This window comes from Pongo pygmaeus, chromosome 6 (genome assembly GCF_028885625.2).
Source record: "Pongo pygmaeus isolate AG05252 chromosome 6, NHGRI_mPonPyg2-v2.0_pri, whole genome shotgun sequence".
NCBI lineage: Eukaryota > Metazoa > Chordata > Mammalia > Primates > Hominidae > Pongo > Pongo pygmaeus.
In genome coordinates, this window is record NC_072379.2 from 49,228,270 (window position 1) to 49,250,016 (window position 21,747).

The 21,747-nt window shown below is 41.9% G+C and overlaps 1 protein-coding gene across 10 annotated transcripts in view; it reads left to right on the forward strand.

The window, feature by feature from the left end:
• ELMO1 (engulfment and cell motility 1) overlaps positions 1–21,747 on the forward strand; it is a 595,247-nt gene that overhangs the window by 173,402 nt on the left and 400,098 nt on the right. For all 10 annotated transcript variants that reach the window (XM_054496891.2, XM_063667384.1, XM_063667385.1 and 7 more), the window contains one exon: positions 12,401–12,570. In XM_054496891.2, the coding sequence (XP_054352866.1) occupies positions 12,401–12,570 (170 nt within the window). The remainder of the gene's footprint in view (positions 1–12,400; positions 12,571–21,747) is intronic.

Genomic DNA, 21,747 nt, shown 5'->3' on the forward strand with positions numbered 1-21,747 from the left:
AGAATGTCCTGACATGGAGATTCTGGATTAGCAGGAATGCCCCTCCATAGATTTCCCACTGCAGAGGACGAAGACCTTATTCCAAACGAAGGGCAAGCTTGTCTAACCTGTGGCCCAGGATAGCTTTGAATTCACAAATTCGTAAACTTTCTTAAAACATTATGAGTTGTTCTGTATTTATTTAGTTCATCAGCTATCGTTAGCATATTTTATGTGTGGCCCAAGACATTCTTCTTCTTCCTGTGGCCTAGGGAAGCCAAAAGATTGGACACCTCTGCTTTAAGGTTTGAGTTTGGAGGTCATCTTAACAACTTCTGTGTTACAGCTGAGATCACTCACCTGTACCAGTTGGTTTTACCCACCTACTCCCACATCCACCTAATGCCATCTGAGCAAATTCAGACAACAAACAAAGCAAACAAAACCAAAGTCGGTTACTTCCCTTTAAAGTCAGTGTGGCTGGGCACGGTGGCTCACGCCTGTAATCCCAGCACTTTGGGAGGCCGAGGCAGGTGGATCAGGAGGTCAGGAGATCGAGACCATCTTGGCTAACACAGTGAAACCCTGTCTCTACTAAAAATACAAAAAATTAGCTGGGCGTGGTGGTGGACGCCTGTAATCCCAGCTACTCGGGAGGCTGACGCAGGAGAATGGCGTGAGCCCAAGAGGCAGGGCTTGCAGTGAGCAGAGATAGTGCCACTGTACTCCAGCCTGGGTGAGAGAGTGAGACTCTGTCTCAAAAAAAAAAAAAAAAAAAGTCAGTGTGTGTGTGTGTGTGTGTGTGTGTATGTGTGTGTATGTGTGTGAGAGAGAGAGTTTAAGTATTTTGTAGCTTTAATGGGTTATTATGACAATTCATAAAAATAATTTAGAAATATTGACCACTTCACTGATCCATTGACAGCTGATTCTACATAAGAACTTTAGAGTCTTCTGAATTAAAGCTGCTAAGCAAGATGCTACAGTATCTTTAGACTATTATAGCTGATGATGTCTCTTTTCTTGATCTTTCCTACTTGCTTGGAGATACTTTAGGTAGTAACATTAGCATATTTAACTATATTATTTTACAGTGCATTTCATTGCTTTCCTAAAAAATTATCTGCCCCAAATACACCAAGTGTTACTATTTTCACTCTGCATATGTGATGAAAACTGTTTCTAACTATCATTTTCAGTTTCCACTGAAACCATGTGGTAGACTAAAAATAAATTTAAAAATTGGGAAAAGCATCTGGCTAAAATTAAGCTGTGGGTACTGTAACTACCATAAATTCTTATTGTTGAAAATTACATTAGTGTGGCTTAGAAACTCCTAAACATTTTACCCAATAACATCCTGAACCTAAAAACGGTGATGAACTCAATGGAGTGAGTTGCTACAGTTGACTGAACTGTCTTTGATGCCTGCTTTGCTGTTTAATGGAAATTATAATCTTTACTCATTTTTCAGTGGCTACATGATGAGCTGAGGCATTTTTGTCTGACTTTGCACTGGTCTTCTTACTCAAGTCAGCATGAATGAATGTTAATTTGACCTTTAGACCATTGTTTTATTTGGTTTTTGTAGTTTCTTATTATCCTGCTAAAAGTCATCATCTGCTTGCTGGACAGAAAAAGTAGACCTTGCCTTTTATTTCATTTTAGAGTCTAAAAGACAGCTTTTTAATCAAAGCCTTCTCTAAGCCAAAGAAGGAGTTAGTTTCATTTTTTTATTGCTGTGGATTTATGAACAAAAATTCCACAATCTAAGTCACTCCTTGAAAGAAGGCTAGATGTTAGGCAGAGTGAAGTTTTTCAGCATCCCAAAAGAAACTTAGCATGACTTGTCATCAGGAAGAATGGAATTTGTGTTCTTGAGATAATGATCCTCACATTCCCAGCTCAGTGAATGGAAAGATGTGAAAGCCAGTGTAAGAGGCACTATTAAAAGATGGGAGCAGCCGGGTGTGGTGGCTCACGCCTGTAATCCCAGCACTTTGGGAGGCCGAGGCCGGTGGATCACGAGGTCAGGAGATCAAGACCATCCTGGCTAACATGGTGTAAACCCCATCTCTACTAAAAATACAAAAAAAATTAGCCAGGCGTGGTGGCGGGCGCCTGTAGTCCCAGCTACTCGGGAGGCTGACGCAGGAGAATGGCATGAACCCAGGAGGCGGAGCTTGCAGTGAACAGAGATCACGCCACTGCACTCCAGCCTGGGCGGCAGAGCGAGACTCTGTCTCTGCCTCAAAAAAAAAAAGATAGGAGCCCACCTACAAAAGACTGCCTTACATTTTCCAAAAAGCAGTGATCCCCAAACCTGGATCAGCTGTGGAAGTTTGAAAATGCTGATGTCTGGGGCCTTAATAGAGAGGCTGGATTACAATATTTGGGAATAGGCCCCAGGAATCTGCATTTTAAGCAATTACTTTGTGGTTTGGCTGTAGCCACAGGGTCTAGAATTGAGAAGTTACTCTATAAGCCAGAAATTTGGGATCTGTGAACTTTAAATAGGTTATTTTTTATAATTTTGCATGTAGCTGAAAGATATAGGTTGCATATGCTTGTTCATTTTTACATACACAATAAAAATTTGTTAAAAAAAAAACCAACACCTATTAGAGCACCATAAAGAAGCCAGCAGATGGTGTTATACTAGCTTTTGAAGTTCCTTCGTCTGCCTCAGCTGAACTCTCCCTGAAGCCAAATAAGGACATCTCAACATCCACATGGGTACACACACGCCCACACACGCGCGCACACACACACACTCTTGTTTTTATGTAACGTGTAGCTATGCTGTGTTTTACCTCCACTCTGTCAAAGGTGGTCTTTTTGTTGGTTGATAAATTTGTTTTCTGTCTCCCTTTATCACAGAACAGTCCCTTCTGGATTGTTCCTAGAGAAATGGTCACTAATACTAGAAGATCTAAACAAACAACCTGTACTGTTTAATTGATTTGTAACAGGCCTTGTACATGGCTGCTGCTTCTCCACTGCATGGTACATCTTTAGACAGTCTCTCTAGTGGCCGTGTTAAACAAGCATATCTTTCTAGTGTGGTATCTTTATCCATCTCCCGTTACCATAAAAAATATAGGCTGGGTGTGGTGGCTCACTCCTGTAATCCCAGCACTTTGGGAGGCCAAGGCGGGTGGATCCACGAGGTCAGGAAGACCAGCCTGGCCAAGATGGAAAAAACCCCATCACTACTAAAAATACAAAAATTAGCTGAGAATGGTGGTGGGCACCTGTAATCCCAGCTTCTCGGCAGGCTGAGGCTTGCTTGAACCCAGGAGGCGGAGGTTACAGTGAGCTGAGATCATGCCACTGCATTCCAGCCTGGGCGACAGAGCGAGAGCCTGTCTCAAAAAAAAATATAGCCAGGAACACACCCAGAGAATGTGTGCAAATGTGTGTGACCTTTGGAGCAGTCAGGGTTTGGGGAGCTTCTATATGCAGAGCTGAGTAGTGTCTCCTACCTGCCATGATCATAATAGCTGTGGGCGTGGAGTCTGAGGTCCTCTATTGCATGCAGCATATTTTAAAATCAGCTTCGGCTATTGTTCGTATCAGAAGCAGTTTGGCTTGCCAGACCGTTGTTACTTTTCTGAAATTTTTGTTTTAAGAAGTGCTTATGGTGACTATATTTGTAGTCTTGAAGTAGAGAGAAACTTCTAAGTAGAACACAAAATGCAGAAGCCATAAAGAAAAAGATCAATAAATTTGACTACCAAAAAATTAAAATAACCCCACAAAAACTTTGTGTTTGGAAAGAATTCTAGAAACAAAGTCAAAAACAACATTGGAAAAAATAATTGACAGCTGCATAATGGAGGTCCAGTTCATTCATTTGCAAGATTTTTTATGAGTGGATAAAGAAACCGTCCCAAAAGACAGGCTGCCAAAAGCTATGAACAAGGGAAAATAAACAAAATGATGTGTATGTATATATGTATGTATGTATGTATGTATGTATCTATCTATCTATCTATCTATCTATCTATCTATCTATCTATCTATCTGAGAAGAACTTCAATCTCTCTTAAAGATGAAAATCTACAGTCCTAGATAATCTAAGTGTGAGGAAAAGATGCCGTGGGGTCAGGATTTTGAAAATTTGAAGTAGAATCTATTTGTGTGCCCTCTTTGGGGGCAATTTAGTGCTATTCACCCAAGTTTAAAATACATATACCTTTGTCTTAACAGTACTGCTGCTGGGAATTTATATAATAAATAGACTCATAAAAGCACTGCAGGATGAACACACACACACACACACACACACACACACACGCTCACCCAAGCATGGCTATATGCATCATTGTTTTTAGTGATCAAAAACTGCGAACCTGTTATGTATCTATCAGTTGGACTAGGTAAGTGCAGTAGGTAATTTTTATGTTGTAGAATACTGTGCAGTTGTTAGTAAGAATGTGATATGTGCTGCCGAGGAGGTATCCCTAAAGTATGCCATTAACACAAAAGCAGGTTGCAGAACATCCTGTATAGAAGGATGCCTGTTATGTATGTGGAAAGGAGGTGTATGTATATTCAGATAAAAGGATAAAATGTTTCTCAGGGGTTACCCACAAGAAACTGTTAACTTTGGGCTAACTTTATTTTTTTATTTGGTAACTTCCAGTAGTACTCATATGTATGTGTGTTGTGTGTGTGTGTATATATGTATATATATATATTTTTTTGAGATGGAGTCTTTCTCTGTCACCCAGGCTGGAGTATAGTGGCACAATTTCAGCTCACTAAAATCTCTGCCTCCTGGGTTCAAGTGATTCTCCTGCCTCAGCCTCCCGAGTAGCTGGGACTACAGGTGTGCGCCATCATGCCCGGCTAATTTTTGTATTTTTAGTAGAGATGGAGTTTCCCCATGTTGGCAAGGCTGGTCTCGAATTCTTGACCTCAAGTTATCCACTCGCCTCAGCCTCCCAAAGTGCTGGGATTACAGGTGTGAGCCACCATGCCCGGCTGTACTCATATATTTCTACCTATCTCATGTGCTGGTATTATTTTTAATGAAAGAAATACACAAATACATATTACAAAGCCATTATAGTACAAAAGAGGTGAATCATAATGTCCCATGCTAAAAACATGTCAAGATTGCAAACTATGAGATTTTTTGTGAACCCTATTATAAGCAAACTGAATTATTGCCCATTATGCCTTCTTTTGGCCTGTGTGGACATATTATAGAAAGCAGAACTGCTCATCAAGTCCCTACTGTTGCTTTGTCAGCTGTAAGCATAATCCTTGCTTTCTACTCTTTCTGGTTTAGGGAGCCGGTATCAGCATTATCTAGGTCAGAGGGCCTGTCATTAATGATTTTTGGGTCTTATTCCCTCTGGCAATAAGAAAAATGGTATTATCTCAGTCACTCACTGTGTGGATTCAGATTATCGGAGATTCTTAACAATAAGCCCATTAACTTTTTTTTTTTAATTCCATTTTTCAATTCAGGTTTTCAATTTTTCTCTCCTGGTTTGAGAAACTAATAAAGGGTTGTAAAATGCCTTAAATTCTATTTTTGGCATCACTCTTAGTGGCCTAGCTTATGGGAGAAGAAGCCAGTGGAGGCTGGCAGGCAGAGGAGACACAGGATCCCCAGGCTGCTGCCCAAGGACAGATTGCAGGGGCGGCCAGAGCACAGGGTCGGAGTTTCTTGCAGGTTCAGGAGATGCAGGGGGCTTGGGCTACCTGCCTTGCAGGAAATTAGAGAGTTGGAAGGAGTGTTGTGGAGGGCAAGCCCCAGAACTTCAGGATGTGGTGCTCTTTGAGGAAGCATGTCCTGTTCCTCCCGGTGCTCTGGCAAAATTAACTGTGTGCTGTTAACTAGGAAGCCTGGACAGATGCAGGTGTGCCAGCCACCCCCATGGAAATGGCATTTAAAGCTGTGGGCTGGAAGAGGTCACCATGGGGAAAGCAGAGGAGAGGGCTCAGCACAGACCCCTGGGGACGCTCTTAAGGTTTAGAGGAGGAGCCAAGCAAGAAGCCAGGTGAGCAAAGTGTTTCAAGGAGGAGGGAGTACTTAGGTGTGTTGGAGGCTGTCCAGGTAATAAAGATGATGCGATGAGGGTGGTCCCTGGGCTGCCACCTAGAGGTATTAATAGCATGGTGGAGACACTCTCCATGCAGGGCTGGACAGGGGCGCCTCATGAGAGTGAGGAGAATAGGAAGTAGAATGGAGGCAACACTTTCAAGTTACTCCCTCTTCCAAAACTTTTGCTGAAAATGCAAGCAGAGAAATGAGGAAGTAGCCGTAGGGAAACTGGGTCAATGGATGTTTTTACCTTTCTGTTTATTTTTTTTAAAGATGGGAGATATTAGAGACTTTTGCAGCTGGAAATGATCCACTACAGAGAGGGAACTGATGACACAGAAGAAAGGGAGATAAATTTGAAGTAAAATACTTGAGAAGGCCAGGAGAGAGGAGATCCGGAGCTGAGGGGAAGAGCTGACTTCTGATAGGAAAGAGGGTCCCCGCCACACAGCATCTATTAGGAGGAAGCAGAGCTTGAGGGTAGAGATGCCAGCAGCTGGTGCTGTTAGAAGTAGGAAGATGAAGGAACTCCTGGCTGATTGCTTTGATTTCCTCAATTAAATGACCACCAGTGGAGGGGAGGCAGCAGAAAGGCATAGAGGGGGTTTAAGGAGAGAAGAAAAGGTGTGGAGGAGTCATTCTGAAGGGACACAGTGAACATTCCAGGAAAATATTGGATCGCTGGGCAACATTGAGCGTACATTTGAAGATATCTATTAAACTGTTGAACCTAAGGATGTCTTTAGACTACTTTTTAATTGGCATCATGGATCCAGAGTTATGCTAGAAGTTTCTTGGGGATGATTTTAACTTGTATCTTCAGGAGAGAGAGATGTTAAATGCTTGATACGCACACACTACCAGTACCCTTTCCCGTGCCCACGGCTAATCCTTTATGAGCTGTTTCCTCGCTTGGAGTCTGGAGTCTGGGTCCAGAACCCTTTCCTATCTGGGACATGAGGTAGCCACATCCAGCTGTTTCAATGGCCCAAAGTAAAACTTTTTTCTGTCCTTAGAACAATACCAGAAAATATAACTAGCTGTCTGATACAGAGACCTACATGACTATTAGATTCTTCTCGTGTGCTGGTTGCTTGAAAAATCAGAACCAAGGCTATCTTATTTTTTTAATAATGTTGACTCTTTCCTCCCAAATATAAAAATGGTGCAAATTCATTATGGAAAATGCAAAAAATAAGGCTTCCTGCAAAGAAAATTGTTTAGAATATTACAATTCATAAATAACCACAGGTCACATCTGTTTGCCTTCTTTGACCATTTGTATGCAAATGTGTGAATACATATGTGTGCATACGTGAATGTATATGTGTTCATTTATAGGTTCATATATATATTCATTTATACATTCGTATATATATGTGTATTCATTTGTACATTCATTTAGTGAAATGTGTTTTGAATTCATGGTAAATGCCAGACACATGCCTATGTGCTGGGTGACATTGCATTCTAGCAGATACACACACTCCACTGCACATATTCCCACCTCCCATAAACAATAAAATATGTTTGCATCTTGGCTGTTTCTCTGAATATTGCCTTGTGAGGATGTTCTCACACTATTTTACATTCTCTAAAAGTTCCATATGTAGTTCCATATAGTATTTCATCCTATGACTATGTCGTGACTATTTCACCATTGTCCTATTGGTAAACATGATGGTTGCTCAATGTTTGGCTATGAATGCTGTTTTAAGGGCTCCAAATGTACCGCACATCCATCTCAGATATTTACAGGCGTCCATTCAGGGAAGCACATCACCACCAGGGATTCCTTCAGCTCTGCATGCTCATGAACACCCTAGGCTACCTTGTCTACTGCTTCCACATCCTCACTTCCCTACACGCCCCCTGGCCTGCAGACCCCAGACACATCAGTCCTCTCTCTCTCCCTCCAGACAGGCCAGGCTTGTTCCACCTGAATCAGGGCTTTGGCACTAACCATTGATGCTGCCCAGAATATTCTGCTCCCCAATGTGGTGGGGTCCTTCTTGTCAGTCAGATCTCTCCTTGAATGTCACTTCCTTAGGTTGCTTGTCCCTGAAAATCACTCCATCTAAAGAAGCCATCAGTCACTCTCTAACACAAACCCTCCACTTCAGGTTTTGTTATGAAACATCAATATTTGATTTTTTATTGCTAATTTTAAAAGTTGTCCACCTGCCACACCAAGGTGGGTGAGCCCCAGGAGGGTGAGAACCGTGGCCGTCTTATTTGTTTCAGTATCCCAAATGTGTGGAACAGTGTCAAGCTTTTCAGAAGTATTTGTTGAATCAGTGAATGAGGATCCTGAGGATTTTGAAGGAACATTCCTTTCCACTGGATAACTGGAAAGACTTGTCTGAGAATACATATATTTATATATATAATATATAAAATTATATAAAGAGTGAAAGAGTGATCTGCAATATCTGATATCCGAGAACAAAATTTCCTTACAAAACTCCAATCTTTTCAGAATAAAAACTTTGATTCCCACTTTTTTTTATATAATAAATGTTGTATTACCAGATTATTTAGAAATTAGAGAAGATAAAAAGAAGGTATAGCCCTGCCTGTTCTGGATCCAATTGGAAAAATATTGCATTAAAAGGGTCCCACCAGTTTGACATAATATTTTGATTGGAGGTCACTTCTGGGACTCACCTCTGTGGAGCACCTTTTCCTGGTGGACTCCATGATGAGGGTTACTGCCCAGCTGAGATGCACTCTGTCACACTGTGGGTGAAAGGGAACCTTAAACATGATCTCATCACAGTTCCTTGGTGTACCTACCAATGGGGAAAATGAGGCCAAGAGGGGTGAAGAGAGAAGTTCACTGCGGCCCTGGAGGTAGCCAGTGGCAGAGATGTAAGTAGCCCTGCCTCTGACTCCTGGCTCATGGAGGTTTCCATCATGGTCCCCTCGCCACCTGGCTTGCCACAGTCCTCCCCTCCTCTTTAGTGATGTGTCTCCTCCAGTTGTTCACCTATGTCCTAGGATGAAGAGGGAAATTTACCCCAAAGCAAACACTGTGGGAACTGCACTTTTTAAAGAAAAGTTGTCTCCTTAGATATGGGTACCAAGGCCTGCAGGGAGAGTTAAGAATAGCCTCATGCCAACAGAACACATCATTCTCAGGTGCTGGGGTGAGTGAAGGAGAGGGGTGAATAGTTCTATAGGAACTTTCCAGGCCATTGAGTCTATGAGCTTTTTTGTAGTTTGACAATTTGGAGAAGGCTTTACTGCTATTACTGGGAGTGACTCCTTGGCTAAGATCCCAGCAAGTTAGGATATTGCTTTGCTATTCTTACATGTGACCATCTTGGTAAAATATTTTCAATTTCTATAGCAGCAATCCATGAGCAGTTGTGGGATTTGGGAGGACTCCACAGTCTTGATTCCTCTGCTTGGGACATTTGTCCTTTTCAGGTTTCTGTTATTTCTCTCCTCACTTTTATTTTAAAATTTATTTATTTATTTACTTTTAAGTAGGTAAGTATGAAGGCATGTAAATGAAGTAGGAAGAGTAGGTATAATAAAGTATATATTAATAAGAGTAGGTGTAATAAATTCCGTCTACTTAGCTTCCACATTATTGACTTTTTCTTTGTTTTCTTAGCAAAGGTTCTTCCTTAGAAGTGCACAGCTTTTAAAAGGGCAAGCACATTTTCTTTAGGTACTGTAAACCTGGAGGGCCTCCTTGTGTTACAGCTGGGGAAGATCAGGTGGTAGTTGAAAAACACAATCAGCCGGGCGTGGTGGCTCACACCTGTAATCCCAGCACTTTGGGAGGCCGAGGCAGGCGGATTACCTGAGGTCAGGAGTTCAAGACAAGCCTGGCCAACATGGTGAAGCCCTGTGTCTAATAAAAATAGAAAAATTAGCCAGGCGTGGTGCAGGAACTTGTAATCCCAGCTACTCGGGAGGCTGAGACAGAATCTCTTGAACCTGGGAGGTGGAGGTTGCAGTGAGTTGAGATTCTGCCACTGCACTCCAGCCTGGGTGACAGAGCAAGATTCCATCTGGGAAAAAAAAAGAAAGAAAGAGAAAGAAAGAAGGAAGGAAGGAGGGAGGGAGGGAGGGAAGGATGGAAGGAAGGAGGGAAAACACAATCAGAGCTGCTCATTCTATCATCACGGAGAGATGCAGCATCCTGAGTGATTTAGAGCGGTGGTCCTCAGCGTGTGATTCCCAGGCCAGCAGCAGCAACACCTAGGGGCTTGTTAAACACAAAATTTTTGGGACCCCATCCCAGGCCTTTAGAACCAGAAACTGTAGGGGTGGCCCTCGGTCTGTGTATTAAGAAGTCATCCAGGTGATTCTTACACAGGCAACAATTTGAGATCCACTGTTTACAATGTGTTTTCTGGAGTCCAGCTGCCCAGGTTCTATTTTAGCCTCAGCACTGATAAGCTGTGTGACCTTGGGCAAGTTACCTAACTTCCCTGAACTTCCATTTCCTTTGTCAAATAAAGACTATGATAGGACCTACCTGGTGGGACTATTGTGCAGATTAAATAAATTACTTTATGAAGGTATTTAAAATAGTGGCTCATAAAAAGTGCTAGGAAACTGTTGGCTTTTTATATTGGTATCAACTGCATCAAACACTATTAGCATTAATAATGACAATGAAGTAATTTTTGGATACTCATTATTGTCATAACCTATATAGTAAATGCAAACATCCTTCTTGGAGAAAAAATACACTTTTCAAGGAATTTGAAATGATTTGCTTGGGTTAACTATTATATGTTCATGTGAATGCTGTATATCCATTTGAAAACTTTGGAGAGTACTGTATCCTTGAACAACTTTAAGAGATAAATAATTATCACCCAGCTCTCCACTCTCCCTTTTAGTATTTGAGTGATATGTGTGTTATCTGTAGATCAGTGAATAGATAAGTAGGCAGGGCTCTCGTTTTCCTCCCTGCTCTTTTCCTTCTTTTCTAATTTCTGATGCAACACGTCTGTTTCTGGTTTTAATTAAATGGGAGACCTGAGCACATCTGTGACCAAGTGATGGGGGCATGGGTTCTATCCCTGTCTTGGGTCCTAAAGAATTGCATCAGTTCCCCTGTTGAATCCTTTTCTCTTCTTGAGGGCTGCTTCCAGGTGACAGTGGAGGGGGAACTGGGCAGGGAGGGAGGGCTCTGTGGCTGTGGACCTGCTGGGGTGGAGTCCTTCCGCTCTTAGGACCTGCATGGATTCCCTCCCCCATTCCAGGCAGAGTCTGTGGCCAGCACTGGTTTTGCCTTCAATACCTATGTGTTTCTCCTGCCTCCACTCTGCAACCTTAACCCTGTGATAGTTCACAGGGGGTTCCTGAGAGAGTTGTAGCCAGTTGTCTGTTGAGGAGAGATACCTCATTAATGGGGTCAACACCCTGTCTTCTCCCTCTCTAAAATATAACACGGTTTCAAAAGAGAAAGCAAGTACCCGAGAAGGAGAATATGATGATAGCAGAGTGCTTCAACCACAGTGATTTTGAGTTAACTTAGTTATCTGTATTAAGCAAAAACACAGGCAGAACATTTTATTCCTTTGTTTTTCTTACTGCCTGCCTCAAGTGAAAGGTAGATATGAAAACCTTGACTTGATGAATAAAACATCTGGACTACAAATTATTACCCAGAAGTTCAGCTTCTCTAATATATTTCGATTCCTCTCTGTTCTGCATGTAGAAGCCAAGTGCAAATGCCTTAAAAGTAATTCTAGGCATAGCTGTTAATTTGGTTTCCTAATTATTTAGTTTTACATTCACACAAGTAGCCAATGCATGTGAAACAACATGTTGTTGAAAACTGAAATTTACAAGCATCGTTGTGGCGTGCTGGAAGAGTTGCAGTAACCTAGAAAGATCATTTGGGTGGCTAATGAAGCTCCCGAACATGTGTAGGCAGTTATTACTCAGAGTATTGACTGAACGGGTGAGCGTGCTGTATAAATTTGTGTAATTGCTTAACTAAGCAAATAGCTTTCAGTTGCTTTTACATAATAATTTTACTTAAAGGGTAAATACGTCCCCTTTCCTCCCTCCTTTCTGCCGCATCCTGTTCAGTTTCTAGGGCTTTAATATTCTTGTACTCTTGCTCTTGCTTTTCCTCGAAATGGAAATCCAACTCCTTTGAGAAGAATGCAACTGCTTCCTGTCGTGACATGAGCGGACGTCGCTCTGAAGGTGGAGTGTTTGGGTTGGAAGCCTTGAAGCCTGTCCTTGAGATGCCCACTCTGTAATATGCAGATAGTCTTGCGCTTTTGGCCTTTGTATCTCTGTTTCTCATTGAAACATAAATCTGGTTTGCTGTTGTGGTTTTGTTTGTCAACACTCTTCCCTTTGCTTTTGCCCCATAAGGCTCAGAATGCCCAGCAGCTCCATGAACGAATCCAGTCCTCGAGTATGGATGCCAAGCTGGAAGCCCTGAAGGACTTGGCCAGCCTCTCCCGGGATGTCACATTTGCCCAGGAGTTTATAAACCTGGACGGCATCTCTCTCCTCACGCAGATGGTGGAGAGCGGCACTGAGTAAGCGTCTTTTTTCCTAACTTCCGCAACTGTCCTGTGTGTCTCCATGTTTTGAATATTGTTACATTCCTTACACTTGCAAACTCTGTTTTAAAGACCAGAGCCTTGGTTAGACTCAGGAAAAAAATAGTTTTTAAGATAGTGGCGAGGCAGTGGGTTTGTAATTTCAGGAGTTCTCCATCCTTTGCCCACCAACATCTAGTATCTGAGACAAAATAGAAATCCATCAAGTGCTAGAAATTTCAGGTTTATGTGGAAAAATATCATGCCATTATCTCAGAGGGCCTTGGCAACAATGAAATTATAACTTGACAAAACATTAATCCCTCATATTCGTTGTCTATCCCTAAGAAAAATTTTCCCTCCCTTAATCCATTAAAAAATTAGATTACCTAATTATGTTTCTTTTTTCATTGACAGCTCAAGCTAGTTCAAGTTATGTTTCAAAGTATAAAACCAGGTCAAGATATAATCCCTGAAGTAATTTCAAAACTTAACACTTGAATGATTAAATACTTGTCATTAATTACTTGAAATTAAATGCAGTCAACATGTATTAACTACCTACTGTGTATATGCAAAAGAGTTGAACACGGGAAAATTTTTTCATATGAGCTTGCCTTCCAGAAATTGATGGAGACTATTATATGGGCAGAATTCTATTGTGTATAATTCCTCCTGAGAGCCAGGAGTCTAGAGGGTGGACCCATTATCTCTCTCTCTCTCATTTTTTTTATTTGAGATGGAGTCTTTGTCGCCTAGGCTGGAGTGCAGTGGTGCAATCTGTGTTCACTGCAACCTCCACCTCCTGGGTTCAAGTGATCCTCCCACCTCAGCCTCCTGAGTAGCTGGGATTTCAGGCATGTGCCACCACACTGAGCTGGTTTTTTTTTTTGTTTTTTTTTGGGGGGGAGATGGAGTCTCACTCTGTCGCCAGGCTGGAGTGTAGTGGGACGATCTCGGTTCACTGCAAGCTCTGCCTCCTGGGTTCAAGCGATTCTCCTTCCTCAGACTCCCCAGTAGCTGGGACTACAAGCGTGTGCCACCACACCTAGCTAATTTTTGTGTTTTTAGTAGAGATGGGGTTTCACCATGTCAGCCAGGATGGTCTTGATCTCTTGACCTCGTGATCCACCTGCCTTGGCCTCCCAAGGTGTTGGGTTTACAGGTGTGAGTCACCACGCCCAGCCTAATTTTTGTATTTTTAGTAGAGATGGGTTTTACCACATTGGCCAGGCTGGTCTCGAACTCCTAACCTCAAATGATCTGCCTGCCTCTGCCTCCCAAAGTGCTGGGACTACAGGCGTGTGACACCACACCCAGCTAATTTTTGTGTTTTTATTAGAGATGGGGTTTAACCATGTCAGCCAGATGGTCTCAATCTCTTGACCTCATAATCCGCCCACCTCGGCCTCCCAAGATGTTGGGATTACAGGCGTGAGCCACCACACCTGGCTGGAACACATTAAATCTCAAAGAGCCTCACAGAGGAGATGAGTGTGAACTGTCCTTGAGGGAGTTGGAGTTCCATCATGAGGGAGGAAGGAGTGTCCCTTCCTGCTGGGGAGCTTGCTCTCTGGTGTGACTGTGGGGAGCGTCAGGAGCCAGGCGGGCCAGCTCTTATGTTGGTGGAGAGACAACTCCTTTAACCACTGAATGCTGAATGCCTGGTAGGATGAGCAGGAGGCTGCCCCTGACATGTGGTCAGGTGCTATTGGCAGAGACTAGTAGAGCATACAATTTAAAGCATGTGAAACTGCTGAATCAATTAATTGCATATGAATATGCTAAGTTAATAATATACAGTGTCAGGATAGGCATTTATTATGAAAGAGTAAGTATCATTGAGAATGGAGGTTTAAAACTGGGTTGTTTAAAGGGTACCTAGTAATACAAAGAATGAATTGATAACTCTGCATGTTAGAGATCTTTCTGGGCCCCTCCCCTTCTGTCCCCTTCCTCTCCTTTCCCTCCCTCCCTCCCTCCCTTCTTCCTTCCCTTCCTCCTCCCTTCTCCCTTCACTTCCCTTCCCCCTGCCCCTCTCCCTCCCTTTCTTCCTTCCTTTCTTCCTTCCCTCCTTCCTTCCCTCCTCCTCTCCCTCCCTTCCCTTTGTCCTCCTCTCCCCTCACCTCCCCTCCCTTCCCCTCTGCCCTCCCCTCCCCTTTTCCCTCCCTCCCTCCCTCCCCCCCTTCCTCCCTCCCCCCCGCTTCCTTCCTTCCTTCCTTCCTTCATTCCTTCCTTCCTTCCTTCCTTCCTTCCTTCCTTCCTCCTTCTCCTCCCTCCATCCTCCCTCCCTCCTACACTTGGCATCATCTGGCCTCTGCAGTTGGTACTAGTGAAAACATTTTTTTTCTCTTTCAAAGACAAGATATTCTTTAGAGTTTGGAATTGGGGATCTTAACTCGCAGTCAAGTAGAGAAAATCCCTAGAACTGAATAATCTGAAGAACATCAAGTCAGAGAAGACTGACAAACAGGTCTGGGTGATCGAGAAAGGGTCAACTGTAGACAGGTATCATTTATTTTTTTCAAGGATGACGAAACCTCCGCTTATGAAAGTTTGGGCATACCTCAACATGGAGTGGTACAGGGAAATGTAAACCCTGGATGTTGTCAGAATCCAGTGTGGTTACTGTAAGCTGGAGCTTGAATCAGCGAGAGGGAAGTTGAATAAGTTTAGGGATCCAAGGAGCTTGACAAAGGAATGGATACAGAGGGTCCTGTCTGTGAGGGGAGCTCCAGGCTGGAAGCTGGTCTAGAATGTGTCAGGATCCTATTGCCTGTTTCTGGGGAGCAGAGGAGGAGGACGAGTTGTTATAAACACCTTCACTCATCACTGGATTACTTCATGTACCTGCCAGACATGGTAGCCTATACTACATACCCCCCCACAGCTTCTGGTGGGAGAGTGGGGCCTGGGGGAGGCTGCCTCGGCAACACTAACGTGTTAAATAAAAATGTAAAAATGTTTACCCCTGTTTATTAAGCTAAGTCCCAGCCATTGATTTGTCAAGGACAATGCATCAGAGCCAGTTGTAATGTCACCTGCTGATATGAGTTGGTTCTGCCACAAGTACCTAGGTATCCAGGGCTTGAGCTCTGGCACATTCAGAATGATATTGTGCAAATACTTCTGAAATTATTAGAATTGCAATTGTAATTACAGTTACTTTACCATGGTAAAGACAGCAAAGCAGGGGCCCATGTGATCTGCATTCTGAACAGGGACCTGTGGCGGAGCCCCTCACCTCAGAAGCCGGCAGTTACAGACTTTGACAATGAAACTGCCTGCTAGGAGCTTTTGTTTTCCGTTTCTCATTGCTTTGCTTTGCTAGGGCTGCCATAACAAAATACCACAGACTGAGTGGCGTAAACAACAGAAACTTAATGTTTCCTCAGAGTTCTGGAAGCTGCAAGTCCATGATCCAGGTGTTGGCAGGGTTGGTTTCTGCTGAGGCTGCTCTGGATTGTGGATGGCTGCCTTCTCTCTCTGTCCTCACGTGCACATCCCTGTTTTCTTCTTTTTGTGTTCAAATCTCCTTTTCTTATAAGGATGAGTCAGATTGGAATAGGGCCACCTAATGGCTTCATTTTAAATTAATCACCTCTTGAGAGGGCTTATTTCCAAATACTGTCCCATTCTGAGGTACTGGGGTTTAGGGCTTAAACATGTGAATTATGAGGGGCCACACTTCAGTCTGTAATGCTTATAAAAGGGACATAACCATTTTTGCTTTAAAAGAAAAAGAGTAAGAACCGATGCTATGTATGTGCCTTGTCAACATTCTTACTTTTTCTCAGTGCTGTGGCCTTGCTTTATGACACATCTCCACCTGAAGAACAGCCCAAAAGATTCACCATTCCTCAGACCCAGGATGGGGGACAGTAGGTCTGAATTCTATCTCCATGTTGCACACGTATTATACAATGTGAGAGAATGTCAATATTGAATGTACTTTATGTGAACTAAAGCAACTGAATGGCTTTCTTAAAAAAAGGAGTATCACGCTCATTAATATCTTAACTACAGTCACGCACTGCATAAGAACATTTCGATCAGTGATGGACCACAAATATAATGGTGGTCTCATGAGATTATAATGGAGCTGCCCTATACAGCTGTGCCATTTTTTAATCTTTTATATCATAGTTTTACTATACCTTTTCTCTTGTTTAGATACACAAATATTTGCTATTGTGTTACCATTGCCTACACTGCTCAGCATAGTAACATGCTGTACAGGTTTGTAGCCTAGAAGCAGTAAGCTGTGCCACATAGCCCAGGTGTGTCATAGGCTATACCATGTATGTTTGTGTAAGTACACTCTACGATGTTCACATGACAAAATCACCTAATGATGCATTTCTTAGCATGTATCCCATTGTTAAGCAACACATGACTGTATTTATAATAATCAGTAAGCTGTCCCAGTTTGATACATACAGCCAGGTTTCAGACAGATAAACAGAGCTTAAGGCCAGGTATTGGGTGAATTCTCTTTTGCATTTGTCTCTTACACTTTCCCATCACACTACGTTTGTGGGAAGGAATGATGTCTCTCTGGGTCACCTTTGGTGTCCCCCTTCCTGTTTTATGTAAGTTCAAAGTTACGCTACTTTCGGGGATGGAGGAAGGAGGGACTGGAGTTGCAAGGCCTCCTGCCTTCCTTCTGCTGGTCCTGCATCTCTTGCTCAGAGGTGGCTTATTTAATAAACAGCAAATTTTTCAGATCTTTTGCTAAGATTAAAAAGAAAAGAGAAAGCCATTTTTCTTATAAGAAATCTGTCTTCTCTGTTAAACTTAGAGCAAGACTTCAATTAATTAACAGGAAACCTTTGGGATAGAAACCACATAAATTAAATAGATCCTGCAATTTGGAAGGCATTTAGTCATGACTCCTGGGCAAGGTTCCAGCTGGAGAAGGTGGTCGTTTCCTAAGCAGGACCTGTGGAAATTTTCGTAAACATTGAAGAAATGTTGCTGGAATTTTTCTCCTTTTAGGAATAGTGAGATTCAGAGATGACTTGCCAACTCCTCATTACCCAAGGCTGGGATTTTTTTTTTTTTTTTTTTTCACTTTAAGTTCTTGGATACATGTGCAGAACGTGCAGGTTTGCTACATAGGTATACATACGCCATGGTGGTTTGCTGAACCCAAAACCCGTCGTCTGCATTAGGTATTTCTCCTAATGTTATCCCTACCCTAGCCTCTCACCCCCTGACAGGCCCTGGTGTGTGATGTTCCCCACCCTGTGTCTATGTGTTCTCATTGTTCAACTCCCACTTACAAGTGAGAACATGCGGTGTTTGGTTTTCTGCTCTTGTGTTAGTTTGCTGAGAATGATGGTTTCCAGCTTCATCCATGTCCCTGCAAAGGACATGAACTCATCCTTTTTTATGGCTGCATAGTATTCCATGGTGTATATGTGCCACGTTTTCTTTATCCAGTCTATCATTGATGGACATTTGGGTTGGTTCCAAGTCTTTGCTATTGTGAACAGTGCTGCAGTAAACATACATGTACATGTGTCTTTATAGTAGAATGACTTATAATCCTTTGCATATATACCCAGTAATGGAATTGCTGGGTCAAATGTTATTTCTGCTTCTAGATTCTTGAGGAATCACCAGACTGTCTTCCACAGTGGTTGAATTACACCCCACCAACAGTGTAAAAGCGTTCCCATTTCTCCACATCCTCTTCAGCATCTGTTGTTTCTTGACTTTTTAATGATCACCATTCTAACTGGCATGAGTTGGTATCTCATTCTGGTTTTGATTTGCGTTTCTCTGATGACCAGTGATGATGAGCTTTTTTTCATGTGTTTGTTGGCCACATAAATGTCTTCTTTTGAGAAGTGTCTGTTCATGTCCTTCATTCACTTTTTGGTAAGGTTGTTTTTTTCTTGTAAATTTGTTTAAGTTCCTTGTAGATTTTGGATATTAGCCCTTTGTCAGATGGCTATATTGCAAAATTTTTTTCCCATTCTGTAGGTTGCCTGTTCACTCTGATGATAGTTTCCTTTGCTGTGCAGAAGTTCTTTAGTTTAATTAGATCCCATTTGTCTATTTTGGCTTTTGTTGCAATTGCTTTTGGGGTTTTAGTCATGAAGCCTTTGCCCACGCCTGCGTCCTGAATGTTATTCCTAGGTTTTCTTCTAGGGTTTTTATGGTTTTAGGTCTTATGTTTAAGTCTTTAATCCATCTTGAGTTAATTTGTGTATAAGGTGTAAGGAAGTGGCACAGTTTTAGTTTTCTGCGTACTAGCCAGTTTTCCCAGCACCATTTATTAAATAGGGAATCCTTTCCCCATTGCTTGTTTTTATCAGGTTTGTTAAAGATCAGATGGTTGTAGATGTGTGGCATTATTTCTGAGGCCTTGTTCTGTTCCATTGGTCTATATATCTGTTTTGGTACCAGTACTATGGTGTTCTGGTTACTGTAGCCTTGTAGTATAGTTTGAAGTCAGGTAGCGTGATGCCTCCAGCTTTGTTCTTTTTGCTTAGGAATGTCTTGATTATATGGGCTCTTTTTTGGTTCCATATGAAATTCGAAGTAGTTTTTTCTAATTCTGTGAAGAAAGTCAATGGTAGCTTGATGGGGATAGAATAGAATCTGTAAATTACTTTGGGCAGTATGGCCATTTTCATGATATTGATTCTTTCTATCCATGAGCATGGAATGTTTTTTCATTTGTTTGTGTCCTCTGTTATTTCCTTGAGCAGTAATTTGTAGTTCTTGAAGAGGTCCTTCACATCCCTTTTAAGTTCTATTCCTAGGTATTTTATTCTCTTTGTAGCAATTGTGAATGGGAGTTCACTCATGATTTGGCTCTCTGTTTGCCTATTATTGGTGTATAGGAATGCCTGTGATTTTTGCACATTGATTTTGTATCCTGAGACTTTGCTGAAGTTGCTTATCAGCTTAGGGAGATTTTGGGCTGAGATGATGGGGTTTTCTAATTATACAATCATGTCATCTGCAAATAGAGACAGATTGACTTACTGTCTTCCTATTTGAATACCTTTATTTCTTTCTCTTGCCTGATTGCCCTGGCCAGAACTTCCAATACCATGTTGAATAGCAGTGAAGAGAGGGCATCCTTGTCTTGTGCCGGCTTTCAAAGGGAATGCTTCCAGCTTTTGCTCATTCAGTGTGATATTGGCTGTGGGTTTGTCATAAATAGCTCTTATTATTTTGAGATCTTCATAAGTGAAGGAGAAATAAATCCTTCGCAGGCAAGCAAATGGTGAGAGATTTTGTCACCACAAGGCTGGGCTTTTAAAAGGTCTCTCTCCAGCTGGTACTGGGTGGGGCCATGGAGCAAAGTCAGTAACAGAGGAACAGTGAGGAAGTGTCATTTTGACAGAGCATGAGCACAGTGTTTAAAACCTGAGTTTAATTGTTATATCCTTAATGGAGTTTTGAAATTTCATTCCTAATTTCTGCTTGAAACATAGGTGTGGAAGCAAATACAGCTGTGGGGAAACATGTTGCCCCAGCCTGAGCAACAAAAGGAATACTGAGGAATGGACAGTGTTTCCAGAAACAAATATCAAAAAGATGGATATCAAAACATTTCTCAGAAATGATATATTTTATTTTATTTGAAAGAAGAAAATTGTGTCCACAACTCTTAAGTCCAATGTCATAAAAAATACTGCTCTTCTTTAGGTTTTAATAAAACACCACAGTCTTTGCCCTTGCCTCTAAGCACGCAGACAATGAGACAGCCTACTTCTGTGTCCTTCCACAGTTAGTCAGTCATCACTAGGGGCAGAAAAACGGGAAACATTTCCAAGAATGAAAGGGCAGGGTACTTATAGTTTCCTTCCCACTTGGCAATGTGATGGGAAAATTATGCTGCTGGAATATGAGTAAGCTGTGACACCACCCTGGGCAGGAAAGTCAACTGCGAACAAAAGTTAAATTCATGTATTGTATTTATGATGAACTTGGAAAGTTTCTGGGTTTTTTTTTTTTTTTTTTTTTTGAGACGAAGTCTTGCTTTGTCACCCAGACTGGAGTGCAGTGGCGCAATCTTGGCTCATTGCAAGCTCCGCCTCCCGGGTTCATGCCATTCTCCTGCCTCAGCCTCCCGAGCAGCTGGGACTACAGGCGCCTGCCACCACACCCAGCTAATTTTTTGTATTTTTAGTAGAGACGGGATTTCACCATGTTAACCAGGATGGTCTTGATCTCCTGACCTCATGATCTGCCCGCCTCGGCCTCCCAAAGTGCCTGGATGGAAAGTTTTTTTAAATTAACGTTCTTTTCTTATGAAAAATTATTTGTCGTTTGAAAAGTATATAAATAAGCAGAAGGAAAAAATAAGAATCATTTGTAGTGTGCCTTTCCACAGATAACGATTTTTGACATCTTGATGAATATCGTTTTTTATATATTCTTTTAGATACACACATATGCACAGGCTTTATAAAAGTAGAATTATAATACTCATGTTTTTATAACCTGCTTTTTGTACCTAACAATATTTCCATGGTATTAAATATTATTCTCCCCTGTCATTTTTGTTGCGTGTGTACTGTTTCATTTTTGCAGCTTTATAGCTTATTATGTACAATTAATATACAATACAATAATTTGAAGAATGTGCACAGTATGGTGAACTATTTCCCTATTGTGGGACATTTATATTGTTTTCAGGGTTTTTCTCTGAACTTTTATTTTATTTTATCTTACTTTTTTTTGAGTCAGAGTCTTGCTCTGTTGCCCAGGCTGGAGTGCAGTGGCACAATCATAGCTCACTGCAGCCTTGACCTCCAGGGCTTAAGCAGTCCTCCTGCCTCAGCCTCCTGAGTAGGTAGGGACTACAGGTGCCACCACACCTGGCTAATTTTAAAATATTTTTTATAGAGACAAAGGTCTCTCTGTGTTTCCCAGGCTGGTGTTGAACTCCTGGTCTCAAGTAATCCTCCTGCCTTGGCCTCCCAAAGTGCTGGGATTATAGGTGTGAGCTACTGGGCCTGGCTTTCTGAATATTTTTAAATCAGCTTTTCTTTTAGCAAAATTTTTGTGGATATTTAATTTATTTTGTTGGAATAAAATTCCTGACTCAGCGAATGTGTACATTTTAAAGCTGTTTTAAAATAAGAATAGCCCAATAGCTTTCAGAAATGTTCTAATTTATACTTTACCATTCTTGTAGGAGTATGT